Source organism: Bos javanicus, chromosome 21 (genome assembly GCF_032452875.1).
Source record: "Bos javanicus breed banteng chromosome 21, ARS-OSU_banteng_1.0, whole genome shotgun sequence".
Lineage (NCBI taxonomy): Eukaryota > Metazoa > Chordata > Mammalia > Artiodactyla > Bovidae > Bos > Bos javanicus.
The window spans coordinates 17,142,878-17,166,012 of NC_083888.1; the positions used below are offsets into that span (position 1 = coordinate 17,142,878).

The 23,135-nt window shown below is 37.2% G+C and overlaps 1 protein-coding gene across 1 annotated transcript in view; it reads left to right on the forward strand.

The window, feature by feature from the left end:
- The window catches only part of AGBL1 (AGBL carboxypeptidase 1), a 926,260-nt gene that overhangs the window by 654,675 nt on the left and 248,450 nt on the right, over positions 1 to 23,135 (forward strand). Inside the window, exon 22 of the mRNA XM_061394342.1 lies at positions 14,196 to 14,359. Within this exon, the coding sequence (XP_061250326.1) occupies positions 14,196 to 14,359 (164 nt within the window). The remainder of the gene's footprint in view (positions 1 to 14,195; positions 14,360 to 23,135) is intronic.

Sequence of the window (23,135 nt, forward strand, 5' to 3'; positions counted from 1 at the left end):
TTTCTTGTGACTTGAAAAGCTTCTTATCTTGTGCAAATTTTCACATATTCCAAGGTTTGGGGGCTTTCTGTATTCTTCCCTTGATCTACTGCCATATTCTGCATTAATATCATAACAGTAAATTATTGTAAATATGTAAGATCTTTTGCCTATCTGTAAAGGAAAACGCTCATTATTATTTTCACTGTTTATTCCAAAATGATTCTTGGATATTTTTGCCATGTATTCTTCTAAAGTAGAATTAGTTTGCCAAGTCTGAAAATCCCCACTGCTGTTTTGGTTTTCTATGCTTTTATAGACTAATGTGAGAATTGATATTGCGTGCCATTGGGCCCTGCTTTCCCAGAATTCAGTATGCTCCTTCATTTCTTTACATTTTTTCATTTTATCTGTTGGTAAATTCCTGAGATTTATCATATAATCCTTAGGGTATTTATTATTAATTCCATTCCTAGATATTTTATAGTTGTGTTGCTATTGTGATGGAATTTTTATTATACTTAATAATTTATTTTGCTGGTTCATAGAAAGAAAATTGATTTTTGTATATTTAATTTGTTACCTGTCTACTTACTCATTTCTTGCCTCCTATCTAATAGATTTTCTGTTTCAGTTGATTCCTTTAGTTTGCTTTAGTACCTAATCAGTCTTCAAATAATGATAACGTGCTTCCTTCCTTTTTAATATGTATGATTCCATTTTTTCTTATCTTACTGAATTGTTTGGAACTTGTTGAATATTGGTAAATAACGGTAGTGAGAGTATGCAATAGTTTTAAGAAGGACTGTGTATGCCAAGTATAATTTTGACTATTGGTTTCATGTAAGAAAGACTTCCCTGGTGGCTCAGACAGTAAAGCGTCTGTCTACAATGCAGGAGACCTGGGTTCGAGCCCTGGGTTGGGAAGATCCCCTGGAGAAGGAAATGGCAATCCACTCCAGTACTATTGCCTAGAAAATCCCATGGACAGAGGAGCCTGTTAGGCTACAGTCTGTGGGGTTGCAAAGACTGGGGTACATGACTGAGCAACTACACTTTCATGTAAGAATTTGCTGTTATTGTTGATAATAATAAATACTTGTATAATGAGAAATGGGCCATGTATTAAATCAAGTTTTTTAATATATTTTAACTCCTTGAATTATCTTAGGAGTTCCATGAGGTAGATAGTGATATTATTATTATTATCATTAATGATGATTATTATTATTCCCATTCTACAGATTAGAAAATTGAGGCACCGAGAGTGATTTTCTTAATGGCCATACAGTTAGCATAGGGCAGCTCTAGGATTGGGGCACTAGCAATGGGAGCCCCAGGGCCTGTGTTGATACCCACCACGCTGCCCTCTCATCTTTGTAAGTGCTGTTAGCTCATAAGCTGAGATTTGTATCCAAAATGGATGCACATATCCAGAAGGTCCTGTTTATTTTTCCTCTATTCTCCTCTGCTTTTTGATCTCTATCCATTAACATCTATGTTAGTAGATTTTCAAATAACACCAGCCACATGTCATTCTCAGAAAAATACCTTCTAGATTAGGCTATAAAATTATTTGTCTTACTGCATTATTTACATGCTATAAGGATCAGTTTCTTGGATTTAGGGTTATGCTAATATTTTCCAACTTTTTATTGAGTTATAATTGGCATATAACGTTATATTACTTTCAGCTGAACAACATAGTGATTTGATATATGTATAGACTGAGAAATCATCATCACCTTTCATTAATATTCATCACCACACACACATACAATTTTTTTGTGTGTGTATATGGAGAGAACTTTTATGATTTAGTTTATTAGCAACTTTCAAATACATGATACGGTATTAACTATAATCACTACATTGTACAAAATATCCCTATAACATTTATTTTACAATTCAGTTCAGTTCAGTTCAGTTCAGTGGCTCATTTGCGTCTGAATCTTTGTGAAGCCATAGACTGCAGCACACCAGGCTTCCCTGTCCATCGTCAATTCTGGGAGCTTGCTCAAACTCGTCCATTGAGTTGGTGATGCCAACTAATCATCTCATCCTCTGTCATCCCCTTCTCATCCTGCCTTCAATCCTTCCCAGCATCAGGGTCTTTTAAAATGAGTCAGTTGTTCACATTAGGTGGCCAAAGTTTTGGAGTTTCAGCTTCAGCATCAGTGCTTCCAGTGAATTTTCATGACTGATTTCCTTGAGGACTGACTGGTTTGATCTCCTTGCAGTCCAAGGGACTTTCAGGAGTCTTCTCCAACACTACAGTTCAAAAGCATCTATTCTTCAGCACTCAGCTTTCTTTATATTCCTACTCTCACATCCATACATGACTATTGGGAAAACCATAGCTTTGACTCAATGGACCTTTGTTGGCAAAGTAATGTCTCTGCTTTTTAATATGCTGTCTAGGTTGGTCATAGCTTTTCTTCCAAGGAGCAAGCATCTTTTAATTTCATGGCTGCAGTCACCATTTGCAGTGATTTTGGAGCCCAAGAAAATAAAGTCTGACACTGTTTCCACTGTTTCCCCATCTATTTGCCATGAAGTGATGGGACCGGATGCCATGATCTTCATTTTCTGAATGTTGAGCTTTAAGCCAACTTTTTCACTCTCCACTTTCACTTTCATCAAGAGGCTCTTTAGTTCCTCTTCACTTTCTGCCATAAGGGTGGTGTCATCTGCATATCTGAGGTTAATGATATTTCTCCCGGCAATCTTGATTCCAGCTTGTGCTTCCTCCAGCTCAGCATTTCTCATGTTGTACTCTGCATATAAGTTAAATAAGCAGGGTGACAGTATACAGCTTTAATGTACTCCTTTCCCAATTTTGGACCAGTCCATTGTTCCATGTCCAGTTCTTTTTTTTTTTTTTTAATTTTTTTTAAATTTTTTTAATTTTATTTTTAAACTTTACAATATTGCTTTAGTTTTGCCAAATATCAAAATGAATCCGCCACAGGTATACATGTATTCCCCATCCTGAACCCTCCTCCCTCCTCCCTCCCCATACCATCCCTCTGGGTGGTCCCAGTGCACCAGCCCCAAGCATCCAGTATCGTGCATCGAACCTGGACCGGCAACTCATTTCATACATGATATTATACATGTTTCAATGCCATTCTCCCAAATCTTCCCACCCTCTCCCTCCAGTTCTAACTGTTGCTTCTTGACCTGCATAGAGATTTCTCAGGAGGTAGATAAGGTGGTCTGATATTCTCATCTCTTGAAGAATTTTTCACAATTTGTCTTGATCCACACAGTCAAAGGCTTTGGTGTAATCAATAAAGCATAAGTAGAATTTTTTTCTGGAATTCTATGTCTTTTTTGATGATCCAACGAATGTTGGCAATTTGATCTCTTGTTCCTCTGCCTTTCCTAAATTCAGCTTGAACATGTGAAAGTTCTCAGTTCACGTACTGTTGAAGCTTGACTTTGAGAATTTTGAGCATTGCTTTGCTAGCGTGTGAGATGAGTTCAATTGAGCAGTAGTATGAACATTCTTTGGCGTTGACTTTCTTTGGGATTGGAATGAAAACTGATCATTTCCAGTCCTGTGGCCACTGCTAAGTTTTCCAAAGTGGCTGGCATATTGGGTGCAGCACTTTCACAGCATCATCTTTTAGGACTTTAAATAGCATAGCTGGAATTCCATCACCTCCACTAGCTTTGTTTGCAGTGATGCTTCCTAAGCCCCACTTGACTTCACACTCCAGGATGTCTGACTCTAGGTGAGTGATCACACCATCATGGTCATCTGGGTCATTAAGATCTGTTTTGTATAGTTCTTCTGTGTATTCTTGCCACCTCTTAATATCTTCTGCTTCTATTAGTTCCATACCATTTCAGACCTTCGTTTCGTCCATCGTCACATGAAATGTTCCCATGATATCTCTAATTTTCTTGAAGAGATCTCTAGTCTTTCCCATTCTATTATTTTCCTCTATTTCTTTGCATTGATAACTGAGGGAAGCTTTCTTATAGCCTCTCCTTGTTCTTCTTTGAAACTCTGCATTCAAATGGGTTCAGTTCAGTTCAGTTCAGCTCAGTCACTCAGTCATGTCTGACTTTTGTGACCCCATGGACTGCAGCACGCCAGGCCTCTCTGTCCATCACCAACTCCCAGAGTTCACACAAACTCACGTCCATTGTGTTGATGATGCCATCAAACCATCTCATCTCTGTCATCCCTTCTTCTCCCACTGTCAATTTTTCCCAACATTAGGGTCTTTTCAAGTTAGTCAGCTCTCCGCATCAGGTGGCCAAAATATTGGAGTTTCAGCTTCAGTCCTTCCAATGAACACTCAGGACTGATCTCCTATAGGATGGACTGGTTGTATCTCCTTGCAGTCCAAGGGACTCTCAAGATTCTTCTCCAACACCACAGTTCAAAATATCAAGTCTTCGGCACTCAACTTGGATATATCTTTCCTTTTCTCCTCTGCCTTTTGCTTCTCTTCTTTTCACAGCTATTTGTAAGGCCTCCTCAGGCAACCATTTTGCCTTTTTGCATTTCTTTTTCTTGGGGATTGTCTTGATCAGTGCCTCCTGTACAGTGTCACGAACCTCCGTCCATAGTTCTTCAGGCACTCTATCAGACCTAATCCCTTGAATCTATTTGTCACTTCCACTGTATAATCATAAGGGATTTGATTCAGGTCATACCTGAATGGTCTAGTGATTTTCCCTACTTTCTTCATTTTAAGTCGGAATTTGGCAATAAGGAGTTCATGATCTGACCCACAGTTAGCTCCCGGTCTTTCCTGACTGTATAGAGCTTCTCCATTTTTGGCTGCAAAGAATATAGTCAATCTGATTTCACTATTGACTATGTGGTGATGTCCATGTGTAGAGTCTTCTCTTGTGTTGTTGGAAAAGGGTTTTTGCTATGACTGGTGTGTTCTCTTGGCAAAACTCTGTTAGCCTTTGCCCTGCTTCATTCTGTACTCCAAGGCCAAATTTGCCTGTTACTCCAGGTATGTCTTGACTTCCTACTTTTGCATTCTAGTCCCCAATGATGAAAAATACATCTTTTTTGGTTGTTAGTTCTAGAATGTCTTGTCGGTCTTCATAGAACCATTCAACTTCAGCTTCTTTAACAATACTGGTTGGGGCATATAGCCTTGGATTACTGTGCTATTGAATGGTTTGCCTTGAAAATGACAGAGATCATTCTGTCATTTTTGAGATTGCACCCAAGTACTGCATTTTGGACTCTTTCATTGACTATGAGGGCATTTTACATTTTTACTATTGGACATTTTAACTTTTGATCATCTTCACCCATGTTGCCCTCCTTCCACTCTTTACTTTTAGCGATCGCCAGTCTGTTCGTTGTGAGATGTTTTTTTTTTCTCGTAGATTCCACATGTAAGTGAGATCATACGGTCTTTGTCTTTCCTTAACGTATTTCACTTAATGTAATGCCCTCAATGTCTTTACATGTTGCTGCAAATGGCAAGATTTCCTTCTATTGTATTTAGACTAATATTCTGATGGATCCATATCTATATGTCTATATCACATTTTCTTCATCAAGTTATTGATTGATGGATTCTTAGGTTCATTCCATGTATTGGTTATTGTAAACAATACAGTTATAATAATATTTTAAAAGAAATTCTGAATTTTTTGAGTTCTGATTATTTGTATGGCCATGCTGGGAGGCATGTAGGATCTCAGTTCCCTGACCAATGATCAGAACTGCACCCTTGCACTGGGAGCACAGAGTCCTAGCCGCTGGACCTTCACAGAAGTCCCTGAAATTTTCCTTATCAATATGTGGTTTGTATTTAACTCTTTCTCATCCTTGGTTTATCTTCCTGCAGGGCCCTCACATGTAAACAACATTTTTCAAGACACAATATTTTCTCCTCAGTTCTATATGTCATTGCCTTACTATTTTTTGTGTCTATTGGTGTGAGCAAATTTTACTATTTAATTTTAAATTATTTATTGGGATCTATACACTTTTTTGGTTTCTTTTAATTAATTACAGCACTTGTATTTGGTGAACTTGTTTGATCTGCAGACTTAGGTTTTTTTTTTTTTAATGTAAGGAAGTTCTTTCTTCTTTCTCCTCATCCCTTTTTTCTTTTTCTTGACTTGTGTTATGACTTCCACACTATCTAGTCTCGAAGTACAAGATTGCTTTTCCTAAATCTGTTCCATGATTCTTGTTTACATATTTAACTCATCAGGTTTATCCAGCTTTCCCTTGAGATGCTGGAAAATTTCTCAAGGTTATCTTATACAGAATGAATTTCATTTTCTGCGTTGAATAGTGTGTGAACTCTTTCCATTTGGATTTTAATGTAGAAATGCCCTTTTCCATCTCAGCAGTGCAATTTCTTCTGACCTCTTATTCTCTCATCATTCCTTTTTGCTATCCTTGCACCAGGGCAATGATATCTCTTGATTATTTCCAAGATATAAATAAGAAATCTCCCAGATTGTTTTCTCATTTCTGGAAGTAATTGTATTTTTAAAAATGAAACTTGTTTAGTGTCTTTTGAGTGCCACCCTTTTTAACTGTAGTATTTCTACACATGACAGCATGAAGCATGTAACCTCTTTCCTCTTTGCTTATAGAGGGTGTTCAATGAAGTCTAGTTTTATTAAAAATAAAGATAGGTTTTGCCAGACATTGTTGGTCTTTGGGGGCAGAAATTAATCCCTATTCACTTATAACTTGGGTTTTGGACACAGAGAGAGGCCCATGCAAGATCTGAGGACTGATTGAAGACTTGACCACGCAAAGTTAGGTCCTCGGAAGATGACAACTGCAGTCAGTAAACTGGTGAAAATGCAATCTGTGAAAAGCAAGAAAGTAGGTTTGCCTGAATGTCTTTTGGCCATGGCTTTGGGTAGAGCAGGAAAAAATGGAAAAGTTTTTATTCATAATTTCTCAACACAAACCCTCCTTTAAGCAGATTTGGGAACATAATTCAGTTGGACAGTAGAACCCAAAAGGCTTCAAGCCCAAACTTCAGCCTATACTGGTCCTTTATTGGCTGTTCCCAAGTACCTAGGGGAGTCAAGCATAAGATCATTCTGGAGACAAGAACATTAAAAATAAATCCACAAATACTTTCTTTGAATTAAATAATATGCAAATTTAGAATTCTTGAAAAATCATAAAATGAGCAAAGAAGCCTATGTTATTGCCACTAAACAGAAAAATCAAACCAATAAATGATTCACACAAAGACTATATTTAGGACTGATCAGGTAGAGCATATAAATAACTGTGTTTATAGTATTTCAGAGACAGGTTTTGAGATGGATATGTTAGAAAAATGATTCAATAAAGCTGGAGAGAGAATTATGAAAATGGAGTATTTGTATAAAATATTCAGAATCACAGAGATAGAAAGAAATAACAAAATATGAAAGTAGAGTTAAGAGTTTTGGAGTAGATAGGGAATGGGGGAATAAATTATTCTAAGAAATAATGGGTGACATTTTTCTAGAACTAATGAAAGACACCAATCTTTACTGTCACTGAATTACACATAAAAGAAATAAATCTTACTGTACTTCAGAATATTAACGATAGAAGATCCTACAATTTCTAAATGTAATTACACTAGTTTATTGACATGCTATGTACAGATTTTTTTTTTGGCTGCAGCAGGTCTTCACCGTTACACGTGGGCTTTCTCTGGTTGCAGTGAATAGGCGCTACTCTCTAGCTGCGGTGCGTGGGCTTCTCAATGCAGCGGCTTCGCTTGCTGTGGAAAAGAGGCTCTAGGGTGCACAGGCTTCAGTGGTTTCGGCTCTTGGGCTCAGTGGTTGTGATGCATGGGCTTAGTTGCCCAGTGACATGTGGGATCCTCAGGGAGCAGGGATCTAATGAGCATACCCTGTATTAGAAGGCAGATTCTCAATGATCGGATCATCAGGGACGTCCTACGTAGCTTTTAAAACATTTTTCTAGGGAGTGATAATTTTTAAAAGTATTTTGCACATGAATGTTTTACTGATATTACCCCTGTCTATGTGTTTGTGTATTACAGGCAAATCATATCACTAGTGTCTGAAAGTGTACGTGAGGGGTTTTCATTTCTAAATCTTCACCAGAAATCACATCATTATGTGCTTTGTATTTTGCTTTTCACACTTATCATTAAATCATAAACATTATCGCTTATTGTCAAATTGTTATAATTATTACTTCATTATATCTCATAAAATTTATTCCACTATAATTTCATTAGTCATTTTTCCTTATTAAATATTTAGACTTTTCTCTCAAAAAATTTTAATTACTATGTATAACTTTGACATGATACACATTTTGTGCATACGGCTTCACTTTTATTAGAATTGGTTCCTTAGGAAAAATTCTCAGAAGTAATATTATCATATCAAATAGTCATTGTATTTTGATATGTGCCAGCTTTTATCATAAGAGTCAGCACTAAATATTTTCAATTTGAGTGTGTTTATCTACCAATTTGCGGAGTGTAAGAAGTATTTTTAAGTAATAAAATAGAATATTTCCCCATGTTTGATTTTTAATTGGTTTTTCTCTATGCTCACCAGTATCTTGATAAGTATCTTGCTTAGTATCTTGCTTATCAGTATTCATGCTTTATAAACTTATCTTCTGTGGATTCTATGTTTGTCTTACCAATATATAATTTTCTGCAATAATACAAATATTAAAATAAAAAATTAAATTTTAGACTTTAAAGTTATTTTAAAACTTATTTTAAAATATTAAAATAAGTAATTTTCTACAGTAATACAAATATTCTTCCCATGTTGATATTTAAAAATTATATGAGGGTGAGGCTATTAGCCAATTTGGGGAACAAATATAGTTGTGAATTTCACTTATTTTGGGGTAGATTATTAAGAAAAGTTTAAAAATATATGTATATGTAAAGAACTATGCCAGTGAGTTTTGCTTACCAATGTGTTGAAAAAATAAAGAGCTGTACTTTCTAGCAGCATTGGTACATGGATATTGGTGTGTCCTTGCTGGACTCACCCAGTCTTGTTTCTAACACTCTTCTGTCTTACATATCTTTATTAAAAAGGATGAGCAATCTAAACTTATTTAGTTACCAGACAATTCTAAAGCTAGTGTTTGCTTTATTACATAATTCTGACCAATAAAGTATAAGCAAGAAAATGCTGTCATTTCCCCCCCCCCCCCCCCCCACTTTCTCTTTCTCCTTCCTTGAATGGTGATGTGCTGGCTGGAGCTACTGCAGCCACCTTGCAGTCATGATGAGAAAATCAGAAGAATAGCAGATACAGTGACCCTGATTTTGTTAAGACAACTGAAATAAGGCCAGAAACTTAATACCCATCAAAATTTATGATATGCAAAAAATAATGTTCCATTTATTATTAAGTCACTTTAGTCAGACTTTTTGTCATTGCCTGTGAAAAACAAATCCTAATTAATCGAACTAAGCTTAGGGAGAGGAAAATTGGTTCTCTGTTTTACTAAGATACACTTTTAAACTAACCCAAAGCCAGATTTATCTATAAAACTACTGCTGTGAGTACATAGTAACTGACCAATGTAGATAAGAGAATTTTTAAATTTTGTTTACCTGTTTCCCCAAATGTATCCAGGGAGTAAATGCATCTCCTGGAGCGAAAATAAAATAAGAATTTTTAAAAATTGCTCATGGCATTTAACAACAGGAGAACAGAATTTAAAGGCATTCCTATATCTGCTATCCAGAGAAATATAGTTCCACTTAGCAAATACAATAAGTATCCAAGGAACGCACACCCATGCCTCTGCATATCCATACATTTATAGCCATTACTTACCCATTTATAATATATGGAGGATATACCATATGCTGAACTATGTATTCCATGCCAGGGATATAAAAAAACATATATTGCTTAATCCTTGCCTCTGAGATTTTCACTCCAGGCTGGATGTAGGACAGAAGAAGAGGCCATTTGGATAAACAAATGTTCTTCATACTGTTTGGGAGTAAAAATCATAGGTTACTAAAGTGAGATTCATAGTAGAGAGCGAAATGGAACAGGTGTTCCTCAAGGCCCCACAGTCAGTAAATGCTGTAAGTTACTTTATTTGATGTCTTCTTGTCTAGTCATTTTATTTTACTAACCATTAACTGAAATAAGTGAACTGATATCTATTCTGAGACTCTTTTTGCATTATAAAAATGCTATTTTTTTTCTTTTTTTTTCAAGGTTGGGAAGAATGGCGAGAGTATCCTAGAAACATATACAATACCATATGTAAAATAGATAGCCAATGGGAATTTGCTGTATGACTCAGGGAACTCAAACTAGGGCTCTGTAAAAACCCAGAGGAGTTTAAAAGGCTGAGAGATGGGAGGAAGGTTCAAGAGGGAGGGGATATATGTATATCTATGGCTGATTCATATTGATGTATGGCAGAAACCAACACAATACTGTAAAGCAATTATCCTCCAATTAAAAATGAATTAATCTAAAAAATAAGGCGATATGGTAGTAAAAAAAAAAAAAAAGCTATCTTTTTGACTGTTGCTGTACAGAATTTGACTTGTATGTAGAAATTTCCTCTGATCTGCCAATATTGTGCCTGCTATGAGATTTATTTCCCCCAGGACTCTTCTTTTCTCTGACTTGTTATATGTTGGACTGGATGCTGGGGTAACACATGTGGATCAGTTATGTTGCCTATCCCTAGAGCCTGGATTCTTGCTCATACCCTCCTTGTTTATTCCCCTTTGCCACCAGCGAGGCAGGAGGGTGGAGGAGGACGGTCTGACCTCCACTCCACTGTTTCTGACCAAGCCAGCCATTGTAGAACGAAGCAGAGCAGTCAGGAAAATGGGAGGAGGGAAAGCACTGGACCTCAGAGCTGCTGTAGCAGGAAAGAGACTGAGATCTTTTCTCTTTTTGTGAAAAGGGATCTTCTCGATTGACCTAAGGAAAACCACTTGTTAAACTTCTGTCTTTCCCCTCCTGCTGCTGTTGTTTACAGAGGAACAGACTTCCCTTAACTCTGAAGTAATGTCTCCTTTCTTCAGGTAAACAGGTGTCCAAACATCCAGCAAACCACATTTTTAAACAGCTGAAATAAAGTTGAGGACTTTACACATTTCTTTATCATTTTACCTAGGAATTCTTTCATGAAATAGTTTCCTAACTTGGAACTTCATTTTTCCTTGGGACACTTAGGCCAATCTTTTAAAATTTTTACTATCACATCCCTGTCTTCTAGATTACTATTCTTTGGATGGAAAATCTATTTTTTAAAAAATATAATATTCAACTATTGATTTTTTCAAGTAAGTGAAGTGTACTTTATAAACATGAAGACCTCAGAACTACATTGAATTCTGTTGTATTAAATATCTTTATAGGAAGAAGAAAAGAAAAATTGAGATAAAACTGATCAATATTGTGGGGACTTTGAAATATTCTTTCTCACGGCACATCTAAGTATGTGGAGGGAGGAATTATAATCTCTTTTATGGATGAGAAAATCAAGGTGAATGAAGTTCACAATTCTAAAATAACACATTCATAAAATAGTAAAATGAGGGTTCAAATCCAATTTAACTTCAAAAAGCATGCACTTTGTAGCTCATCAAGTAATACAGAGTTCCTCCCAGTCTACATATAGCAGTTTGTTGAGTTGTTAAGTCAGAATCAATTTATGAGTCTCCAGGTGGCGCTAATGGTAAAAAAACCCACCTGCCAAAGCAAGAGAAATAAGAGAAGCAGGACTGACCCCAGCGTGGGGAAGATCCCCCAGGAGGCGGGGGTGGCAACCCACTCCAGTATTCTTGCCTAGGAAATCCCATGGACAGAAGAGCTCCGCATGTGGGCTACATACATAGGGTTGCAAAGGGTCGGACACGACTGAAGTAACACACACACACACATACACCTTGTAGGGCTTTTAAAAAAAATATAATTGCTTTACAATGTTGTGTTAGTTTCTGCTGTACAACAAAGTGAATCAGCTATTTGTTGCTGTTGTTTAGTCACCAAGTTGTGTCCGACTCTTTAAGACCCCATGAACTGTAAGCACGCCGGGCTTTCCTGTCCTTCACTGTCTCCCACAGTTTGCTCAGACTCATGTCCATTGAGTCAGTGATGCCATCCCACCATCTCATCCTCTGTCATCCCTTTCTCCTCCTGCCCTCAATCTTTCCCAGCATCAGGATCTTTTCCAATGAGTTGGCTCTTACATCAGGCGGCCAAAGTATTGTAACTTCAGCTTCAGCATCTTTCTTTCCGATGAATATTCAGAGTTGATTTTCTTTAGAATTGACTGATTTGATCTCCTTGAAGTCCAAGGGACTCTCAAGAGTCTTCCCCAACACCACAGTTTGAAAGCATCAATTCTTTGGCACTAAGCCTTCATTATTGTCCAAGTCTCACATCCATACATACTGGAAAAACCATAGCTTTGATGACACAGACCTTTGTTGGAAAAGTGACATATGTGCTTTTTAATATGCTGTGTAGGGTTGTCATAGTTTTTCTTTTATGGAGCAAGCGTCTTTTAATTTTGTGACTGCAGTCACTGTCTGAAGTGATTTTGTGGCCCAAGAAAGTAAAATCTATCACTGTTTCCACTTTTTCCCTTTTTATTTGCCTTGAAGTGATGGGACTGGTTGCCATGATATTAGGTTTTTGAATGTTAGGTTTTAAGCCAGCTTTTCACTCTTCTATTTCACCTTCATCAAGAGGCTTTTTATTTCCTTTTTGCTTTCTGCCATTTGAATGGTATTATCCACATATCTGAGGTTGTTGACATTTCTCCTGGCAATCTTGATTCCAGCTTGTGATTCATTCAGCCTAGCATTTTGCATGATGTACTATGCATAGAAGTTAAATAAGCAGGATGATAATACAGAGACTTGATGTACCCTTTCCCCAATTTTGAACCAGTCCGTTGTTCCATGCCTGGTTCTAACTGTTGCTTCTTGACTTGCATACAGCTTTCTTAGGAGGCCAGGAAGGTGGTCTTGTATTCCCATCTCTTTCAGAATTTTCCGCAGTTTGTTGTGATCCACACAGTCAAAGGTTTCTGTGTAGTCAATCACACACAAGTAGATGATTTTTCTGGAATTCCCTTCTTTTCTCTATGATTCAAAGAATGTTGGCAATTTGATCTCTGGTTCCTCTGCCTTTTCTAAACTCAGCTTGTACATCTGGAAGTTCTCAGTTCACATACTGCTGAAACCTAGACTGGAGGATTTTGAACATTGCATTGCTAGCATGTGAACTGAAGACAACTGTACAGTCGTTTGAGCATTCTTTGGCATTGCCCTTTCTTTGCAACTGGAATGAAAACTGACCTTTTCCAGTTCAGTTATATGTATACATACATCCTGTCCCTCTTGGACCCCCCTCAACCATCTCACCTACCTAGATCATCATATATACACTACCATGTTTAAAACAGATAACTAGCAGGAACCTGCTATAAAGCACGGAAGCTCAGCGCAGTACTCTATGATGAACTCATAGGACTTTGGTAAAGATTCACTGAGTCAATGCATGTAAAAGAGCTCAGAACAGAATGACACGTGGTCAACATTCAAGGTGCTTGCTAATTGTTAATGATATCATAGAGTATATGTCACGGCTCTGCTTTCATATGTTATCTTAGTACAGCTGAATATGTGGTTCTAAATAAATGGTGAGTGGTTTTTATTTATTTACTTTTTGAGTTTTAGTGTTTTTACATGAAAGATCTCCTTCATTCTCCATTGTTTGGTAAATTTGTGGGAGAGAAAGGATATCTCATTTTTTTTTCTACAAGAAACTCTTTTAATTTATTATTGCTTTCTTTTGTATTTTGGCATAAGCAGACTTTTAGTCTCTCTTAGTAACATTGTTTACAAACTTTTGTTTCAGCTGTGAAATCCTTTTGTAAAATATAGATAGAAGCATTGCTGCTTTATCAGAAGTTGGCGAGGAGTGGCTCCTGGATCTTCAAGCACCCTGCTGCCATTCAATACCCCTAACCACTCATTATTGTCTTGGGGGTTCTCCCCTAAGGTTGATGTTATACAGGCTGAGAACTGCTGATCCATAAAGCACATGAGAAAACTCATTGGGCAGTGACTGACAAATACTGTTAATTCATCATTTCTGTGATAGATGTACATCCAGGAATCCTTCCTCCTAATCACAGATTGTCTTCACTGATTTCCACTCTGTTCTCACTGTTGACTGCTCTCTTTAACTGGCAGGGTCTACAGTTTGGTACTGGTGAGCTGGAGGAGATGGGAGCCATGTTCTGCTTGGGGCTCCTCGTCTTGGAACTCAAATCTGGAAGCTGCAGCCATCAACTCCTGACCCGCGCAGCAGCTCTGCTAAATGCTGAGGAAGAGTCTCTGGACATCTACCTGCAGAGGTAAGTTGCTCACAAGTTGAACCTTTGTGTTTCCATCGGAGAATATCTCAGAAGTGAAAGTCACGTGGACCTATGGGTGTTTGATAAAGAAAAAAGCATGGAGAAACTGCCAAATGAAGGTAAGACAGTAGAGTTCTATTGGAGCCAAACTTGGGACATCCTGAGTTCTTGATGAAGACAGGGAGGAGGATGCTTACTTGTACATAAAAGCACATAGAAAGCTACGTACATTTATAAATATGCATTTTTATAAAATTTTGCTTATGACAAAGAAGATGCAGCTTAGCAACACACATACACACTTACTTATGTATGGTTTGACAGTTACATGTTTATATGTGTACAGGTATCATTTTGGAGTCATTAGTCAGCTCAGAAGAGGCAATCTCATCATTAATATCAGCACGCCTGGGGGACAAGGAATAATTTAATCTTCCCATTCTTAAATAGCAACGTTGCGTCTCAGAATACATGATGCTGACGAACACGTTGGCCCGAGAACCTGACTCACAGCCATGGCAGGGAAAGGATGGGTCTCTGAGAATGGTGAGGATTGTTAATGAGTCAGGAGATGGATAACTGTTATCCACATGAGCCCCTTTGATGCCCTGCACTTTAGGCAAATTGTATTTAGGTGGAAGAAAGAGAGATATAATGGCCAAGAGAGAGAAAAGAGTATCAACAAACATCAGAGGATGGAAGGAATGTCATTGCCCACATTTTAAGCAAAGGGAGGGAGAGGGGAATTGAGCCACTGGGGAAAGAAGTGGCTACCAATAGTTGAGGAAGCATCCTCACATCCAAAGGCAGAGAGAAAACCGTTATATTGAGGTCTCTTACTTCCAGTTCATTTTCATGAATTTTCATCCTGCCACTGTTAGGCAGCCATTCCAATGTGACTTCTCACCAAATGGCCAGTCAAGCCTAGAAAGATCTAATAGCTTAAATTCATAATGCTTCGGAAGGCACTGGTTTTCTCTGAGATTTAATTACCTAAGTGCAGTAATTAACTTGCTTATCACACGATGCTATAGATCATAGACTCCGGTGACTTAAGTAAATCCAGGCCTCTTCCCTCCCCAGAGACACTGCACTGACTTCATTTTGACATCACAGCCGCTTCTGTCTGCCCCTGCTCCTTCCACGCCCCTCAGCACCCAAAGGCTTGGTGTGTTTGGCATCATGCTGGTATTTTAGCTTCTTTCCCTGACAGCAAGTGCTTCCATCTGCCAGGATGTATATTTCAACGTGTCTTTTCATCTTCGCCTTTGCTGAGCTATCTTGGGTGCAGACATGCCTGCGTTTTCTTTCTTTCTCTCCATCTTGGCCGCTCCCCCCACCACCTCCCGTCTCCTCTGCTGTTCACTGAGGAAAGATTGAGCAGACCTGGCATTGCTTGCTTTCCCTGAATTGATTGTGCCCGTCTGTTTGATCCAATGCAGTGAGGATTAGTTGCCTGTAAACTGGAACAAGAAGAAATCTATCAGAGAAATGCCTTTTCTAATTCAAGTCTAAAGAATTTGGTGTCAGGCTCCACATGCAGTGGTTTCTCTATGGGTGATCATAAGAGCAGGATATTACCTTACCTCCATGCCATCCCTTATAACTAACTAGTAATTCCACACAACAAACTAGTAACTTTTCAGTTGCAACCTATCCAAGGATACTGAAGGTTGAAGTCTGACCCTTCTTGGGCTGGGGCAACTTCTTACAGGGCAGGATACCCACACATAGGATGTGATTCAGCTGTGTGTTTTGAAAAGTTTTCAATTAAATTTGAGAGGCATGGAATCTGGTGGAGAGCAACAGAATGAAAGCTGCCTCTTCCACCCAAACATTTGTATCATATGTCTACTCATGGAGATGGTTGATGGTGGTTCCCACCCAGAGGACATGAAAACTACTTGGTTGAGAGGGAAATCACCGTGAGAATGTCTTGACCCAGAAAATATCCCTTTCGGTAAGTGTATATTCATTAAGGGATGGCAGAGGAGATACTTGTTGGCTTGAAACCAGCAGCAAGCTGTTTGAGTACCTTTGATTCGTTTCCGATGAATAGAACTAAATCATGACGTATAATAATCAGCAGAGTGAATCCTAGGAATTGTGTTAGCAACAGGGTTCTTATTTTCATACAAAAGGGTGTAACTGTTACATATGCTTTAAACAAGAGACTTCTGCTGCCCTCTTCCCACCCCCTGGCCCATTCCTGACTTTTATCCTTGGGTGTGTTACCTTTATTTAATGTAATAGGATTATATATTTCAGAAAGATTCTTCTTTTCTTGCACAGAAGTAAATGCTAGAAAAAAAAAAGGCAATCATTGACCTGAAAGTTGCCTTAAAAATATGTGAGCATGTGTTATTTTGAGAGTCCTTTAGACAAGGCCCAGGAGTGATCTACTGGGCAGATAAAGCCTGGCTGTATGCTGGTGGGCATCGTGTTTTTTGACAATAGGTTTCATGCCTCATTTACCACAGAAATAATTAGAATGTAGTCAACATCCACAGAGCAACTCACCATTTTTCATGAGCGGATAAAGGTCAGAATGGTGGATGTTTGCCCAGTGACTGAAGCTGAAAATGAAATACATGCATGCTTTGTTTTTGGTTTTTCTTCTTTAGCTCTCTTCCCACTTGCTCATTCAAGAGATGTCTGCAGACTCGTTAAGGCATCTTGGAACTTCTTGCCTTTCTTCATTCTGTCTCTTTCCTCTCAGCCTCATCCCTGGAAATTATTGTGTGTGCACTGCAGGAATGCTAAGCTGTTTCTTCCGGAGGGACCGTTTATCCATTGTGACAGGTCTTTTGCAAAATCATTTAATAGTTTTGCCGAGTCAGCCACTGTTCATCTCGATTTGTATCCCTCCATTGCCTCTCACTCTTCAGTTCAGCTACCCTCTCTCCATTCGTCCTTCCATTAATAACGACAGAATGTGCAGTCTCCAAGCTGAACCTTAGCAATGGCTTAACATCTCACTTATTCTCCCAAATTACAGTCTCGTTGCATTAACGGGGGGACCCCTTAGCATCCATATAAACTTGTTTCATCTCTTTAATTTGATGAAACAATACAGAAAAAATAAAAATCTTTCATAGACATTAAAAAACCTAACTATACTTTTTAAAATAATTATAGATACTTGATTTAAAACAAATGCAGTTTTGTTTTTCTGAATATTTAATAAAATATAATTTGGAAATCAAACAACAACAATACAACCGTACTTCTGTCTTCAATCACCCATTATCCAACTACCTCTAGATAATCATTGTCAATATTTTGGTGAAATTAGATGACTTTTTTACATGTAAATAAACTGATTAAAAAAACACACTCAACAACAATATATAAGACTTCCTTTCCTTGCAACTTTATAAACACTTCTTTAAAAAAAAAGAAATTACATTTACTTATTTATCTATTTACCATGCCTTGCAGCATGCAGGATCTTAGTTCCCTGACCAGAGACTGAACTTACCCCCTGCATTGGGAGTGAGGATTCTTAGCCAACGGACCACCAGAGAAGTTCCTAGATATTACATTTTAGAGAAACTTTGATTCACAACAAGATTGAGAGGAAGGTACAGAAATTTTCCATAGGCACCCTATCCCTTCATAGCTATAGCCTTCCCTGTTATCAACATCTCCCACCACAGTGGTAAATGTTTGACAATCAATGAACTAACATCGACACATCATTACCACCCAAAGTCCAGAGTTTACATTAGGGTTCACACGTTATGTTATACATCTAATGCATTTGGACAAATGTAAAATGACCTGTATCCATCATTATATATTATGCAGAGTAATTGCACTGCCCTAAAAGATCCTCTGTGCTCCCTCTACTCATCACTTCCTCTTCATCAACCTCTGTCAACCGCTGACCTTTTGATTGTCTCCATAATTTTGCTTTTTTCCAAAATATCCTATAGTTGGAATCATACAGTATTTAGCCTTTGCAGATTGTCTGTTTATCTCTAAGAAATACATATATTTAAGTTTCTTCCATGTCTTCTCATAGCTTTAGAGCTCATTTCTTTTTTTTAGCACTTGATAACACTCCATTGTCTGGATGTATAATATTAACAGTTTATTTATCCATCCATCTACTGAAGGACATCTTGGTTTCCTCCAGATGTGGGCAATTATGAATAAAACTGCTGTAAACATCTGTGTGCAGGTTTTTGTGTGGAAATGTGTTCAACTACTTTGAGTAAATACCAAGAGTATGATTGCTGGATTGTATGCTAAGAGTATGTCTAGTTTTGTAAGAAACTGCCAAAGATCTTGCAAAGTGGCTGCCTTATCTTACATTCCCACCGGCCATGGAAGAGAGTTCTAGTTGCTCTGCATCCTTGTCAGTACTTGATATCGTCAGCATTCTATATTTTGGCTGTTCTAATAGGTACATAGTGGTATCTCATTGTTGTTTTAATTTGCATTTCCCAGTTGACATAGAATGTGGAACATCTTTTCATATGCTTTATTTTCCATCTGTATATCTTATTTAGCGAAGTGTCTTTTAAGGTTGTTGACCCATTTTTTAATCACATTGTTTTCTTATTTTGAATTTGAAGAATTCTTTGTATATTTTGGATAACGGTCTTTTATCAGGTGTATTTTTTTCAAATATTTTCTCCCAGTCTGTAGCTTGTCTTTTCATGCTCTTTACATCATCTATCACAGAGCAGAAATCTTTCATTTTAATGAAGTCCTCCTTAACAATTCTTTCTTTCAGGGATTATACCTTTGGTGTTGTATCTAAAAGAATAATTGCCAAAACCTAGGTCATCTATGCTTTCTCCTACCTCATCTTCTAAATACAGTGATTGTTTTTGCATTAAAATCTTTGCAATTTATAGGTGAAAAGTGGGTTCTATTTTAATCTATAGTTTGATATTTTCTGATATGAATTACATTCTTCTATTTCATTATTTTTTTAATGAATTTCCAAATAATATATTTTGTTCTTTATTCTTTTAATAATCATTTAAAATTTATTTTTAAATTTAATTTCAATTTCTATGTTAAAGGTATTCAACCTCTGTTCATCCTGGATACTTCAAATATTTTCCCATTAACCTTTCACATTTTTTACATAATTTATTTATGAGTTGTTACCTGCCAAAAGTGAAAGCACTGGAATTTTAACTTAAGGTGCATTAAAATTATATTTTAAAGTGTGGCATTATAAAATATTTAAATGTAAAAACATTATAGTCTTTTTCATCTATTGACTATTTACCTATATTATTTTTTCAAAATCTGACATTTTATCCCACTTCTTCAGGTCTTTAATTTTCAACAAAATATTGTTGAATATTTTGTATTTTTTCTGTACATCTTTTTCATATACTTACCTGATAATTATCACCAGCTTTTAATGTTCTTGTTATGCTAAAAAGTGTCTTTTTTCATCATAGATTGGTAAATAGTGGGTCTTAGTTACACATGAAGATTCTTACTCATTGATGTGCTTATTTGTAATTTCACTGCACTCTGTAGTTATACCTAAATGTATTTCCCTAGATTTTTCTTTTTTTCTAGATAAATCATAGCATTGCTTATAAATGTTAACAATTAGCTTTCCTTACTTGTTTTAAAAAAATACTTGATTTTATTTATTTATTTTAAAGATTTTTTTTTATGTGACAAACAAAGCCAGTGGAGGTGATAGAATTCGAGTTGAGCTATTCCAAATCCTGAAAGATGATGCTGTGAAAGTGCTGCACTCAAGATGCCAGCAAATTTGGAAAACTCAGCAGTGGCCACAGGACTGGAAAAGGTCAGTTTTCTTTCCAATCCCAAAGAAAGGCAAAGCCAAAGAATGCTCAAACCACCACACAATTGTACTCATCTCACACGCTAGTAAAGTAATGCTCAAAATTCTCCAAGCCAGGCTTCAGCAATATGTGAACCGTGAACTTCCTGATGTTCAAGCTGGTTTGAGAAAAGGCAGAGGAACCAGAGATCAAATTGCCAACATCTGCTGGATCATGGAAAAAGCAAGAGAGTTCCAGAAAAACATCTATTTCTGCTTTATTGACTATGCCAAAGCCTTTGACTGTGTAGATCACAATAAACTGTGGAAAATTCTTCAAGAGATGGGAATACCAGACCACCTAACCTGCCTCTTGAGAAATCTGTATGCAAGTCAGGAAGCAACAGTTAGAACTGGCCATGGAACAACAGACTGGTTCCAAATAGGAAAAGGAGCATGTCAAGGCTGTATATTGTCACCCTGCTTATTTAACTTATAGGCAGAGTACATTATGAGAAACGCTGGACTGGAAGAAACACAAGCTGGAATCAAGATTGCCGGGAGAAATATCAATAACCTCAGTTATGCAGATGGCACCACCCTTATGGCAGAAAGTGAAGAGGAACTCAAAAGCCTCTTGATGAGAGTGAAAGAGGAGAGTGAAAAAGTTGGCTTAAAGCTCAACATTCAGAAAACGAAGATCATGGCGTCCGGTCCCATCACTTCATGGGAAATAGATGGGGAAACAGTGGAAACAGTGTCAGACTTTATTTTTCTGGGCTCCAAAATCATTACAGATGGTGACTGCAGCCATGAAATTAAAAGACACTTACTCCTTGGAAGGAAAGTTATGACCAACCTAGATAGCATATTCAAAGCAGAGACATTACTTTGCCAACAAAGGTCTGTCTAGTCAAGGCTATGGTTTTTCCAGTGGTCATGTATGAATGTGAGAGTTGGACTGTGAAGAAGGCTGAGCGCTGAAGAATTGATGCTTTTGAACTGTGGTGCTGGAGAAGACTCTTGAGAGTCCCTTGGACTGCAAGGAGATCCAACCAGTCCATCCTAAAGGAGATCAGCCCTGGGATTTCTTTGGAAGGAATGATGCTGAAGCTGAAACTCCAGTACTTTGGCCACCTCATGTGAAGAGTTGACTCATTGGATAAGACTCTGATGCTGGGAGGGACTGGGGGCAAGAGGAGAAGGGGACGGCAGAGGATGAGATGCCTGGATGGCATCACTGACTCGATGGATGTGAGTCTGAGTGAACTCCAGGAGTGGGTGATGGACAGGGAGGCCTGGTGTGCTGCGATTCATGGGGTCGCAAAGAGTCGGACACGACTGAGCGACTGATCTGATCTGATCTGATCTGATGTTTTTAAAGTCTTTATTGAGTGTGTTACAATAATGCTTCTGTTACAACATTGTTGTTTTTTTGGCCATGAAGCATGTGGAATCCTAGTTCCTAGACCACGGATTGAACCCACACCTCCTGCACTGAAAGGTCAAGTCTTAACTACTAGATCACCATAGAAGTCTCTGCTTGCTTTTTACTTTTATCTATAAACTTACTCGGTTTTGAGAATGTAGTATAAAGACAATAATGATTCTATGAGCAAATTCACTGTGAACCTCATTTGAAAATGAGAATAACTCTAAGTATTTAAGAGTTAAGTAAGATGTCTGATGGTTGGTATTAATGTTCAGTGTCTTATTTTTTAATTATTACTTTTCCTTAGCATATTAATTTAAAAAATCAGGATTGGATGATGAATTTTTTGGTGTGTCTAGAAAAATAACTATGACTTTGAATTAATAGTCTTAAATTATGTTAATAGATTTTATAATACTCACCCATTCTTAAAAATATAAGGAAAATATATTTGGCTGAAGATCTAAAATATTATTTTATCCTAGATATTGATGTTATTTACTGTGAGTAGAGAAATTTTTTTCCCTTTTTTGGGAGTAAAATATGTACTTCGTCTGTATTGTTCAATCATTAGAAACACTTTGCATTTCCTAGGATATTATCTGGAATATATATGTGTTGAACATACACATATTGCCAATCCAACCATCTGTGTCTCATTTATTTTAAACAAAAGCATTATTTTTCCACTTCTTATTTTCTCATATAAGATGTATTTGTGGCATTTGGCTTGTCTTATAGTCACAGTCAGATCATTTTAAAATTCAGTTTTGTCTAATTATTTGCGTTGTTCATCTCTGTCCATTCTGTGCAGTCATGTCCTCCTTCTTATTTTTATATTGATTCATCTCATTTGTTTGCTAGAGAACAACTTTTTTTTTGTAAACTAAATCAATGGATACTTTTGATATATTAGTATACATCTGAATATTTTCCTATTTACTTTACATCACAGTTCCACTTTACGTACCAAGAGATTTCATTAAAGCAGTATAGGCTTGGTTCAATTTACTCTGATGTTTAAAGAGTAGTAATCAGCCTATTTTTTCTTTCTTTGTATGTATCTTATGTATTTCTGCCTTACTAGTTTTTCCTGTTCATGAACACAAATATTCTTTTTCTACTGTATCAAAAATATTTCTTTACTTCTTTATTTTTAGGTTTAGGTCCTTTTGATTCATCTTGGATTTGAATACTCTGTCCTTTTCTGACAAGTCTTTCAGTTATAAGATAGCAGTGTTTCCATTATGTCTTCATTTCCTTTCACTAGGAGTGTTTGATATCTGTTTTCCCAACATATGGGTCTGTCCTCTCCTTTACTCTCATCACTTCTACCTTGTAATTTTTTTTTTCATATTTTAACAAATTTTTACTTTATAACAGTGTGTTTGATTAGCAACATTGTGTTTCCTTAAAGATGACACAATGAGCTAATTTACAGAGCAGAAACCGACTCACGGGCCTTAGAGAACAAATTGATGGTTACCAGCGGAGGATGGGGAGGAGAGGGATAGATTGGGAGTTTGGGATTGACATGTACACACAGCTATGTTTAAAATAGATAACCAACAAGGGTC